Source organism: Asparagus officinalis, chromosome 5, assembly GCF_001876935.1.
Source record: "Asparagus officinalis chromosome 5, Aspof.V1, whole genome shotgun sequence".
Taxonomy (NCBI): Eukaryota; Viridiplantae; Streptophyta; class Magnoliopsida; order Asparagales; family Asparagaceae; genus Asparagus; species Asparagus officinalis.
The window spans coordinates 73,104,694-73,118,000 of record NC_033798.1 but is presented as its reverse complement, the minus strand read 5'-3'; the positions used below and the strand labels follow the sequence as shown (position 1 = coordinate 73,118,000).

The 13,307-nt window shown below is 41.1% G+C and overlaps 1 protein-coding gene across 1 annotated transcript; it reads right to left on the bottom strand.

Moving 5' to 3' along the window:
- Window positions 10,010–11,731, bottom strand: LOC109843887 (ribulose bisphosphate carboxylase large chain). The gene has a single exon (XM_020412848.1). It carries the CDS (start codon window positions 11,575–11,577, stop codon window positions 10,114–10,116), a length of 1,464 nt encoding a protein of 487 aa, XP_020268437.1. The 5' UTR covers window positions 11,578–11,731; the 3' UTR covers window positions 10,010–10,113.

The following is a 13,307-nucleotide window of genomic DNA, read 5'->3' as shown; positions in this document are numbered from 1 at the left end:
CCAAACTTCCATATTTAGAATTTCTCTCAAGCCCATCGAGCGCGTGGTCTGAGTCTCTTTCAAGATCTGATTTTTGTTAGATCCAAGAGCTTTTCCTCAGGTAAATCCTCAACCATTTTAGCATGTTTTATGCTTAATTCAATTTATGATTTATGGGGTCGCATGCGGGGGTTAGGATTAAGATTTGGCGCCTCGAGCTCACCTTTCAGGGGGGAGAATTGCAAAAAAGAGGAATTTTTTCTAGATCTGACCCTTTAATTTATTTTGCAGGTCACAATGTCTCGTATTGTGAGGGGTCAATCCTCTACCGCGTCGGCTGATGGCGCGCCTCCCTCTTATGCCGGTGAGCTATTTTTGGAAATTTACAAATTAGTCCATTTTTTTCTTGGAAATTTGCAAATTGGTCATTTTTTACTCCCCGTTGTTCTCTTTGGTGAGGCAACCGGGCAGAGCCTTGATTCTCCTTGGTGAGGATCGACGCTTTAGAGATATGTTTTGCTTGGTCAAAACCATATCTCATAAAGGGGGCATTTTGTCGCTGCATTGTGCCTTATAAGGCAGGGATATATTGTCGGTATACCCTATCTTATAAGTGCATAATGTGGCCAAATCGTCTTACCCTTTATAAGGCAGTGACTCTATCTTACACATTCGTAGGATGAGTTCAACTTCCTTTTATGATTGAGACTAACAACTGTTTAAATTTTTGCTTCCAGTGGAATATCCTTCTGGGGCGTTCTCATCTCACGCAGTGTACGGGCGTCGTGGTGAGTATTATTCGACCTCCGACGATTTTTCCCCTATCCCAGTCACTCCTCGGTTTGCTTCGGGCACGTCGACAGAGGTTGCCCAAGTGGTGAAAGAAGGTGGACATCGAGCTCTTCGCCAGTTGATTACAGATGCGCCCCTCGTGAAGGATGCCAGTTCGATTCAGCCTCTCAAGAAGACCGACTTTTTATTTGGTGACTCTGCCAGAGATCCGGATGCCGTGTTTATTGATGCTGAGCAGTGGCTTCATAAGACTGGCAGTGGTTTCATATATTTGCCGAAGATTCCTCGGCATCGTTCGTTGACTGAGCTCCGGCGTCAGGCTGTGACACGGGAGATGTCGTGGCGCTTGACGGAGGAGCATGAGAGCGTTCACTACGGATACATCACTCATCAGGCAGCTCCTGGTTCGAGCAGGAGTCACATCACTGGATTACATCCTTCGCTTTGTGCGAGCTCTACAATCCGGATTCGAACACTTTTCTAACACGGCAAGGGGAGTTGGGCTTGGCCCTCCATGAGATGCACAGGATTTCCGGTTTGCCGATGGGACAGATGTTATATCAGGAATATTTTCCCTCCAACCAAGAATTAAGTCAGCTGAAGGATCGCATGCCCGACCGCTACGAGACTTTATGGGACCTCATATGTCACTATCATATCGCTTTGGCGCAGTCTGAACCTTTAGCGAAGAGAGCTAAATCCCATGTGAGCCAGAAACAGTTTGCATCTTATTTGTTCAGGAATCTAGAAAGCAATTCTGGCGAGGCCATTTGCGAGCTGGCACCACTTACTCCTTCAGGGGTTAATAGTCTACTTAAGAAGGTTGATGCTCACTCTTATACCATTAGCAGTCCTGAGAGTGGTTTTCCTACAGGGACCAAGTTTAAGTCATCCTTGTGGCATGCGACCGCACCGATTCGACCGATGACTCTTCTCACCGGTTACCTCGCTATTTGGTTAAAGAAATGCGTGGTCCCATATCAGTCTAGTGATATATTGCCATTGGAGGTACTCTACCCAGCGGTTCAACTTTCCTACAAAAAGGAACTCTCGCTTCTTCCGGTGATGGTGGCTAACATTCATCGAGGGCTTCGACAGATTTCTAGCGCTTTTACAAGGAAGGAAAGTGAATCACCGACTCAGATTCCTACTATTAAGGTGGAGCTTCCGTACACTTATTTGATGGCTTGGTTCGTCCTTCATCGTTCTGATATGATGTCAGTACCGTATGCCACAGACCCCTCCGCTCCCCTACTACAGTTGTTTGAGAATGGCAAGTGGGAGGGGCGAGGATTCCCTGACGTCAGACAGCAGCTACAGGTCCACAAGTGTTGGGCGTTTTCCACTTATTTTCAGTAGTTCTCTGGCCGATACGGCGAGTGTCTGATTGATGAGGAAAAGCCGAGGGGGTATCGAACTCATTTAGACGTCGGCTGCTTTAACTGGTTTTTCATAGAGCCATCCCTCCCCTGCCGATTTGCTCGCTAGTTTGGCTATGATCAGCTTTATGTCGGGAATCCACGTCAGCAGCTTCGGACCCACGGCGGTTTGGTGGACGGTCTTCGCGCATGGTTGTGGACTGTGACTGGCTGTACTGGTGCTAGGTTCAGTCTCCCGAGTGCTAAACGGCAGTTGAACCTCACCTTCTTAAGCTGCAAGTGGTTGTTAGCAGCCAATAAAACTATTCATGTGAAGCCGATTGCAGAGCTAGAGGCTGAGGAGGCTTCTCAGGCTGATTCCCGTATGATTTGGGAAAATGCTCGATCACAAAGGGCACGACACAAGACCCGTCGGATTGACGAAGAGGGAAAGAAGATCTTTCATTCTGCTGATGAAGCTTCAGGCGGAGATCTTGAAGATCACGAGGACTGTTCTAATCGAGGTCAGTTTCTTACTCTTTCCTTTTATCTTCCAGAATTATTAAACCAGACAATGGTTTGATGTTTCAGGGACCACAGCTGACCAAGATGAAGAGTTCCATCCTTCTCCCCAGGCGAGACCTTCGATTATTGTCCCTGCTGCTAGGCGGAAGAGGAAAGTTTCCTGTTGCTTAGCTAAGGCGTCTTCCAGCATTTTGGCCACTTGCTCCGCACTTATCATAAGTGCCTCGTGGGGTTGTCCCTCGCTGGATACCGTATTATCTGATTCAACCGCGGAGCCGGCATCAGATTCTTCATCTTCTGAAGGGAGTCTTGTCCGAACCCTTACCATAGGTTGCTCGCTTGATGGTTCCGGACTGCAGATGGGTTCTAGGCCGGGATGCTTTCAGAATTGACTCGAGATTATCTCGCGCCGATGTCCCTCAGCTGGTCATGTTGGTGGTGACCCTAGGAAATTCTCCCTCTTCAGCCACCGTTCTTCTTCCTCGGAAACGCCTAGGCCTTGGTTTTGGCGTTTCGATACTAAGTCTTTTGAAAACCGAAACTCTTTCGGGGACCGCCTTGATGTAATCGCACTCAGACAATACTGCCCGAATGAGTTTAGAACAGGGGCATTGAGTTTCCTGTTCTCGGGGACTCCTCTTCCTGGTTTTACTCGTACCCCCTGCGCAATAGTACAACTCGTCTGCTTGACGATTGGAGTAACCTATCGTGTGCTGGCACGACTTCTCAGGTATAACGCTATCGTCATCAGACGATAACGTTTCCTTCTGAGGGGGAATTACTTTCTTAGGGCTTTCGAAAGTCACGCGCCTCGTAACATGCCTTTTTGGGCGTGCGTTCTCGGCGGGCTCCTGGACTTCAATGCGCAAGTTGGTGCGCGTAGCTGCCCTGATTTCTTTGTCACGTTGGAGGTGATGGCGACCCCCAGCGTGTTGAGTCGTTCTGGGCTTCTTCACGATCTCGAACAGGAGCTTTACCTCTCTCGTCGGGAATCGGACCGAGGCGCTCCAAAACTGGCTTCTTCTTTCGGGATGATTCTGCGTGATCTCCCGGAGTAGTTGCTGGAATTATCGGCGATATGGGTTGTTTCGCCGGGGGTTGAACTTTGGTTGGAGGCTGCTTCGGCCTCCACACTTGGCGGGTTGATGGCGGCTTCTTGGCCACTCTTTCTTTCTTCAATTTCTCGGCCTTCTGCACAAGGATTTTTGCTTGTGCAAGCAGTGCGCGGCGTTTGTGAATTCGCTCTTCGAGTGTTGAACTGTTCCGTTTGACCCGGATCCATTCGTTCGTCGGCAGCTTGGAGGAACCGCCATTCTTCAGTTGTTGAGGCTGTTTGCCTCTCCTATTCTTCAGATCCGTGTTGTAGCGGACTCCGTCCGTAGACTCCATCGCCTTAGTGAATTGCCGCGCAAGGCATTGACGTCGCCTCTGGCGGGCTCTCTTTGAGAGAGTCACAACGCCCTTAACAGTAGAGGCGTCCGCTGGAATAGGTTTGACCTCGTTGGAGGTCGGTGGAACTTCATCTGACGCAACTTTGGCGTCAGCCGGGGTGAGAGCTTCGTTGGCGTTCTGAACTTCTTCGAACCAACGAGCTTTTCTCCTAGAGGATAACTTCTTGGACTTGCGGGGGGAGGTAGATCCGGACGAGGATGAGAGATACTCCTCGAACTTGGCCTGATCAAATTCATACTCGACCTCCTCCTCGACCGGGATTGAGATCCGTGGCTGCGACGTGACGATCTCGGCAGCGAGATCGTTGGCTCCCACTGTGGTCGCCAGATTGTTCGCGGTGAAAATTGCCTTCATTGAATTCATTGTTATCTCAAGTAATTGATTTTTTGGTTACAAAAGATCCGGTCTTTTTTAGAACCGGTTATAACGAAATCAAAGAAAATAAAAAAAATTACAACTTTCTCCTTTAGAACAAATCGCGAGCTCCTGTTTTGCGGTCGTTCGCTTGTGTGGGTTCTTTGCCGACGCCGAGGTTAATCCGTGGACCACCGCGCGATCTAGATCCGATCGGATCTACACGATTGGACGGGTATTATTTCACGAAGGAAATAATAGCCGGGGGGGGGGGATTAATTCACCAAGGAAATAATCGCCTTTAGTTCTCGGGATCAAAGGCCAAGCTTTGATCCGGAGTGTGATCTCGTGTAGATCTCAGATCTGAGCTTTACCTCTCTCGAACTCCTGCCTTTTGTGACGTGGACGCTCGCCGAGAACCAGATCTGAATATTCAAGTCCTCAAGTCTTCAAAACTCCAAGCTCAATCTTCAATTCGGCAGAGTTTCGGCTCTCAAAGTTCCCACCTTTTCAAATGAACCATGGGGGGCCTATTTATAGGCTCTCTGAACTGTGCCCGCGCACAGATCTGGGCCGGCCACCCATGGGTGGCCGGCACTGGGCCGAGCCACCCATGGGTGGCTCGGCTTTGGCCGAGCCCCCCTTAGGCGTCCCCCCTTAGGCGTTGGGTTTTGTTGTTTTGTCCGGGTTTCGTGGTTGATTCGGACTCTGATTTGTTGATCTGATTTGGCAGTAGATCCGATTCCTGATTTGGCAGTAAATCCACTTCTGAGTTCGAGTCCGAAACTGATCTTGATTCGATCGTGATTCGTCCGAGTCTGCCCTTGGTTGGATGACTCGTTGACTCTTCGAACCCTTGGCTTGATTCCACACGCGAATGGATGTATTTCGTTGCTTGCGTGCGATTCGTCAACCTCGTCGCCTCGTTGGTTCGTCGGTTTGTAACCATGTGTCGAGTGAAATCCGATCCATAAATCAGTAACTAAAAGAATCGAAAAAGCTTTTATTGTGTCACTTAAGTTATAGAAGAATTCCTGAACCCAAGAGTTAAAAATGACAAGTTCTTCATTACCCAAAATAAAATAACCACTTAGAATAGCGAAACAGATTATATTTGTCGAAAAATGCAAAATTATATGGAGATGATACTCATTGTGTGTTTTGACCAATTGTATCGTTTCCTTGTGTATTCCTATACGAAGCTTTTGTATCTGTGTCTCTGGGTATTCTTTTATCATTTCGTCCAACAAGAAAAGTTCTTCTAATTCTAGGAATTTTTCTAGAACATTTTTCTCTTGAATATCATTCAAAAAAGTTTCGGATTGTCTAGTATTCCACCAATTAATAACCCAAGGTTCCAGACTTTTTTGAAAGGAGAGAGAGACCGACCAGGGCAAAAATACTATAGATGCAAGATATGGGAGGGAAGTCAATGCTTTCTTTTTTTTCATTTTTTATTTGTGCATTGTTAATGAACTGCTTCATTTATCAACTCTATTTGATCTGATGTTTCTCTAAAGCACAAGTTCTATAACAAGGTATCGAACCTATGGATCTATTCCCATTTTTGTATATTTGTTAAAATAATTTAGTCCTTAGATCTAGAAGGAATATAGAAATAGAATAAGCGCCCCTTTTCGGATGAAAAAAAAACTAGAAATATATATCAAAAATATATATATGAAAGTAAATAGATAAAGGAAATAAGATTTCCGGATATCTCAATCGGACAAATTCGAAAGAATTTCATCTGCATTTGTTCCTTTCGATAAATACTCCAAAAATCTACTTGAAGTAACGAATTGGATTTCAAGACAAAAAACCCTCCCGGATTAATTCCATTAATTATTTCGAAATGTTGCACCGTCTAAGCACAGTACAGGAATACGATAACGATATCAGTTCAAAATCTGAGGCCTAACCTAAAAGAATGAATTCTGTATTACGAAAAAAATATTCGGATATTTGATGAATTCATACTTAGTTCGGTTCATTTCAAAATACTTCAATTGGTACGCGCAAGAAATAGGCCAATTCGGCAGCTTTTTTCTCAATTTCTCGCGGAGTCAAATTCTCATCAGTACGCGTCAAGGGAATGGTTCCTTGGCCTCTGATTTCCATATAAAGAATACGACGAGGAAAAAGACCCTCTTTAACCTCCATTCTGATTGATTGTATATCTTTCATAAAGAAGCGAAGGAAGATGCGACGATTTATTCCAGGGAATCCCCAACGAAAAATACACATTATTCCTTCTTTTCTATCGAATCGGTCATAACCACTACCTACATTCCATGAAATTGTGCACCACAAATAGGAACTAATGAATAGACCCGCGATCCCATAGAAAGACATCACGATCCCTTGTGGAAAAAAAATGATTTGCTGAGATGGAAATCCGGGTATCAGATTCCTACTAAGATAACTGGAAGTTCCAACCAATAAGAATCCTAGTGAACCTAAAAAAAGGATACAGGCCCAGAAAAAATTACTTGCTTTTCGAGACCCTCGTATAAGCTCTATCCATATATGTTCTGATCGCCAGTTCATACTATACTAGATCCAGTTGCATTCGATTGGAATTGAGAAAAAAAAATTGACTTTTCTTGATGCCGAAGTAACTTTCATCAACTAGCACTAGTCTGATATGAACCATTAGGAGTAATTGGTTAGATACATTGACTTTCTATTATAAAAATATTCGCCGATCATTTTTAACCAGATATACCCGTATATCCATGCATTTATGCAGATATCATGTATCCGCATGCCTTTCATTTGTATTCGTAAAAAGCCACATATTGTACCATATTACACTCAAAAAATATCTGTATTATGATTCAGTGTTGAAATAAATTAATGAAATTTGGTCCCATCCGATATGATATCGTATCTAGACAATCTTATTTTTTTGGACATGAAGAAATAAAGAAGCCATTGCAATCGCCGGAAATACTAGGCCCACTAAAGGGACAAAAATAGAGGGTAAGTTAAGATCTGTCATAGAATGGGTACCTCGATTTAATATTTGTACCTATTATAAAGATATCTTATGATAAGTATAAACTATTATAAATAATATTTAAGTAATTAATAAGTGCAAGGAATGAGAACTAAATGAAGTGTACCTATTCATCTTTCTACACGAATATGTATGATAATGCGATTTAAGTTTAAGAAATTTTATATTATCCCATCCTTTTTTTTCTTTTATTCTTTCTATCTTTCGAAAAAAAAAAAAGTTTTTTATTAATTTATTATTTATTAAAATTAAAGAGTTTATTATAAGTTCGCGACTATAACTAAACTAATTCAATCCAACAAACAGGGATTTCTAGTAAAAAATGGGAGTTCTTGTTAAACATAGAAATCGCTTCTATTCTACTTCTATTCTATATATTATATTCTATATTTTCATTTTATTTCGATATTTTTTTTTTGCATTTTTTTTTTTCAAAGGAAAGAAACCGTGGAGCTGAAATAACTCACTCAGAACACCTTTTAAAAGATTACGTGGTACGATTGGATCGAATAAGCCCTTATGGAATGAATACTCAGCCGCTTGTGAACCGTCGGGTACTGTTTTATTTAATGTTTGTTCAATTACTCTTTTACCCGCAAAAGCAATGTAGGCATTGGGTTCAGCAATAATAACATCTCCCAACATACCAAAACTGGCAGTTACTCCACCAGTTGTAGGAGATGTAAGGATTGATACATAGAATAACTTTTTAGTTGATTGATAATTATATGAAGCAGAAGATATTTTAGCCATTTGCATCAAGCTCAAACTTCCTTCTTGCATGCGTGCTCCTCCAGAAGCACACACAATAATGACAGGTAGAGATCGATTAGTAGCATACTCGACCAAACGGGTGATTTTTTCGCCTACTACGGATCCCATACTACCTCCCATGAACCGAAAATCCATAACCCCAACTGCTATGGGAATACCATTTAGTTGACCTATACCTGTTTGAACAGCTTCAGTTAAACCCGTCCTTCTTTGATAAAAATCGATACGATCTTTATAAGGTTCCTCCTCTGAATGAAATTCAATGGGGTCCCTGGAGACCATATCTTCAGCCATAGGATCCCAAGTGCCAGGATCAATCAAAAGTTCGATTCTATCTGAACTACTCATTTTCAAATGATATCCACACTGTTCACAAATATGCAGTTTTGACCTAAAAAATTTTTTATAATTTAATCCATAACAATTTTCGCATTGAACCCATAAATTTCGGTATTTTTTATTTATATCAAAATCACTAGATCTTCCTCTTATATTAAAATCGCGGCTGTTAACACCAGTTCGGATACTAGAATTCCTATTTTCACTACCGCTTACGCCTTCAGTAGAAATGAAACTAGAAATGTAACTGTCACTGTAATTGTCGGTACCACCGAAAATGTAACTATGAATACTGACTTCAAAACGCAGATAACTAGCAATGCAACTATTAATGTTATTATTCCAACTAGATTGAGTATCATACATGTAATGATAATAGTAGTGATTGTTACTCTTAGACCTACTATTCAAATAATTGGGAAAAAAACTTTCTAGTTCACTCAGAAAAAAACTATTATTTTCAATATCAAAACTATTATTTTCAATATCAAAATATACAGAATAACTGTCATCATTACCGTCCCTAACTAAAAAAGTGTTATCAGAGATAAAACTCCAACTATCCCTGATATCAAATAAATAATCAATATTACTGAAACTATAACTACCGCTATCACTCCAACTAGGAATGTTATTCGCCGTATCATTTAGAATAGGCTCTTCGCTTCCACTGGTATGTCCAACAGCATTAAGACTATCCATTGATTTACTTAGCCCACACTTATGTTCTAACTTCTCCTTAGACAACATCGAATTGAACCACCATTTTTTCATAGAGTCCTCATGCTCACTATTTGATGAAAATATAATAGATGAATAGTCATTCGATGAATAATCATTTTACTATTTTATTTCCTATCAGAATTAAGCATACGATCCAACCATTGGAATTGTTAACTAACAATGAGTGAGTATTGAAAGAAATGATTTTCTTTTTGGGGAATCCGGGTATCACTTCAATATATATATTATGATATATTATGATAGAATCTTTTCCTCAATTAGAAATAGAAAGACAGATTTCTCTCATGTCATGTACAAAAGAATTCTTATCGAAAAGATAAATAGTTATTTCTTCCTATACTATAAATGAAGAATTCATTCTCGTATAATCTCGTATCATATAATCAAATAAAATAATAAGTTTCTATTGTAACATGAAATGAAAAAGACAATATACAGGGTGGGTAGAAGTAGCCCCCCCTTGGCTTTATCTATGGCCTGAAACTGCAGGATAGAAAATGATCCACCAATCCCAAGGATCCATAATTAATCCTATGAATCCAACAATAAACAACATAAGTATTGACTTCTTTAGTCTTCGATTTGATGTTGTATTTAATTTAGATCTTGTATATATAAGATCTGCACATATGAAAGATCTATGCAAACACATAGTATAGGACGGTCATTCTTTATTCGGCTCAATCCTTTTTTTTAGGAAAAGGATTGGGCCGAGTTTAATTGCAATCAATTAGGAGAACAAACAGAAATTACTGAATTATGCGCGCTTAGTTCTTATACTTTCTGTTTATCTATCTTATCTACTGGTTCGAACTCGAATTTGATCTCTTTCCATACTTCACAAGCAGCGGCTAGTTCCGGGCTCCATTTGGCAGCTTCACGGATAATCTCATTACCCTCACGAGCAAGATCACGTCCCTCATTACGAGCTTGTACGCATGCTTCTAAAGCTACCCGATTAGCTACCGCACCAGGTGCATTTCCCCAAGGGTGTCCTAAAGTTCCTCCACCGAACTGTAGTACGGAATCATCTCCAAAGATTTCGGTTAGGGCAGGCATATGCCAAACATGAATACCCCCTGAAGCCACGGGAATAACACCTGGCATAGAAACCCAATCTTGAGTGAAAAAAATACCGCGACTTCGGTCTTTTTCAATATAATCATCACGTAATAAATCAACAAAACCTAAAGTCATCTCACGTTCCCCTTCCAGTTTACCTACTACTGTACCAGCGTGAATATGATCTCCACCAGACATACGTAATGCTTTAGCTAGTACACGAAAATGCATACCATGATTTTTCTGTCTATCAATAACTGCATGCATTGCGCGGTGGATGTGAAGAAGTAGACCATTGTCGCGGCAATAATGAGCCAAAGTGGTATTTGCAGTAAATCCTCCAGTTAAGTAGTCATGCATTACGATGGGAACTCCCAATTCTCTGGCAAATATGGCCCTTTTCATCATTTCTTCACATGTACCTGCAGTTGCATTCAAGTAATGTCCTTTGATTTCACCTGTTTCCGCTTGTGCTTTATAAAGAGCTTCAGCACAAAAACAGAAACGGTCTCGCCAACGCATAAAAGGTTGTGAGTTCACGTTTTCATCATCCTTGGTAAAATCAAGCCCACCGCGTAAACATTCATAAACTGCTCTACCGTAGTTTTTTGCGGATAATCCCAATTTTGGTTTAATAGTACATCCCAATAGGGGACGACCATACTTGTTCAATTTATCTCTTTCAACTTGGATACCATGAGGCGGGCCTTGGAAAGTTTTGGAATAAGCAGGGGGAATTCGCAGATCCTCCAAACGTAGAGCTCGTAGGGCTTTGAAACCAAATACATTACCCACAATGGAAGTAAACATGTTAGTAACAGAACCTTCTTCAAAAAGGTCTAAAGGATAAGCTACATAAGCAATAAATTGCTCTGCTTCCCCAATAACGGGCTCGATGTGGTAGCATCGTCCTTTGTAACGATCAAGACTGGTAAGTCCATCAGTCCACACAGTTGTCCATGTACCAGTAGAAGATTCGGCAGCTACCGCAGCGCCCGCTTCTTCAGGGGGAACTCCGGGTTGAGCAGTTACTCGGAATGCTGCCAAGATATCAGTATCTTTGGTTTCGTAATCAGGAGTATAATAAGTCAATCTGTAATCTTTAACACCAGCTTTAAATCCAACACTTGCTTTAGTCTCTGTTTGTGGTGACATAAGTCCCTCCCTACAACTCATGAATTAAGAATTCTCACAACAACAAGGTCTACTCGATATGGATTATGCGCGAATGAAACCTTTGACAAAAATCTTTCAAAAACTATCCAACTAATATTATCAACGAATTAAGTTAAGTTCGTTATTAGACCACGCATTTGATTCACCAAATACATCATTATTGTATACTCTTTGATATATATGGCGCAACCCAATCCTCGCTTTTCAAATTTATAATTGATTTGAGCCACTTCTTATTTTAAATCTAAAAATCGAAATAAAATACTAAGAAAAATTCCCCCTTGACAGTGATATATGTTGTATATGTAAATCCTAGATGTGAAAATAGGCATAATTCATCCACGAAAGGGTATAAAATAAAAATAGGCACTATCACTATATATATAAAATAAAAGAAAATAAAGAACAGCAGCCAATGAGATCGAAATAATGAATCATAAATCGAGTTCGAATTAGAATTCCATATCCATAGATAGATAATATAATTTAATCTAGTCTAGATAGTATTTTCTATAATGAAAAAGAAATGAAACGCACTTCACTTACTCACAATTCTTATTCATCTACTAGATCTTTTGAAAAAAGAATTGGTTGAACTTGAAAATTGACTCATTAAATGAGTAAACGATTGAATTTTATTCGGTTGGGTGGTACCAACTAAATCGAGTGTTAATTCCCATTTATTTCTTATTGAATTAACCGATCAACTTGCTATCGGACATTTATTTTCGATTCGGTACTTTGTACTATTCTAATTCCAATCAAAAAAAAATTTCGACATATTTCACTTTATTATGAAAATCAATCCTACTACTTCTGGTCCTACGGTTTCCACACTTGAAGAAAAAAACCTAGGGCGTATCGCTCAAATTATTGGCCCAGTGCTGGATGTTGTTTTTCCCCCAGGGAAAATGCCTAATATTTATAACGCTTTGGTAGTTAAAGGTCGAGTCGGTCAGCAAATTAATGTGACTTGCGAGGTACAACAATTATTAGGAAATAATCGAGTTAGAGCTGTAGCTATGAGTGCTACAGATGGTCTGACAAGAGGAATGGAAGTAATTGACACGGGAGCTCCTCTAAGTGTTCCGGTTGGCGGAGCTACTCTTGGGCGAATTTTCAATGTTCTTGGAGAGCCTGTTGATAATTTAGGTCCTGTAGATACTCGTACAACATCTCCTATTCATAGATCCGCGCCTGCCTTTATACAGTTAGATACAAAATTATCAATCTTTGAAACAGGGATTAAAGTGGTGGATCTTTTAGCTCCATATCGCCGTGGAGGAAAAATCGGACTATTTGGGGGAGCTGGCGTGGGTAAAACAGTACTCATCATGGAATTGATCAACAACATTGCCAAAGCTCATGGAGGCGTATCCGTATTTGGCGGAGTAGGCGAACGTACTCGTGAAGGAAATGATCTCTACATGGAAATGAAAGAATCCGGGGTGATTAATGAAAAAAATATTGCAGAATCAAAAGTAGCTCTAGTCTATGGTCAAATGAATGAACCGCCGGGAGCTCGTATGAGAGTTGGTTTGACTGCACTAACCATGGCGGAATATTTCCGGGATGTTAATGAACAAGACGTGCTTCTATTCATCGACAATATCTTTCGTTTCGTCCAAGCGGGGTCAGAAGTATCCGCCTTATTAGGGAGAATGCCTTCCGCAGTGGGTTATCAACCCACCCTTAGTACAGAAATGGGTTCTTTGCAAGAAAGAATTACT

What these genes read in the sequence shown, in the direction of transcription:
- LOC109843887 (XM_020412848.1), bottom strand. Translation starts at nt 11,577, where the DNA reads ATGAGTTGTAGGGAGGGACTTATGTCACCACAAACAGAGACTAAAGCA.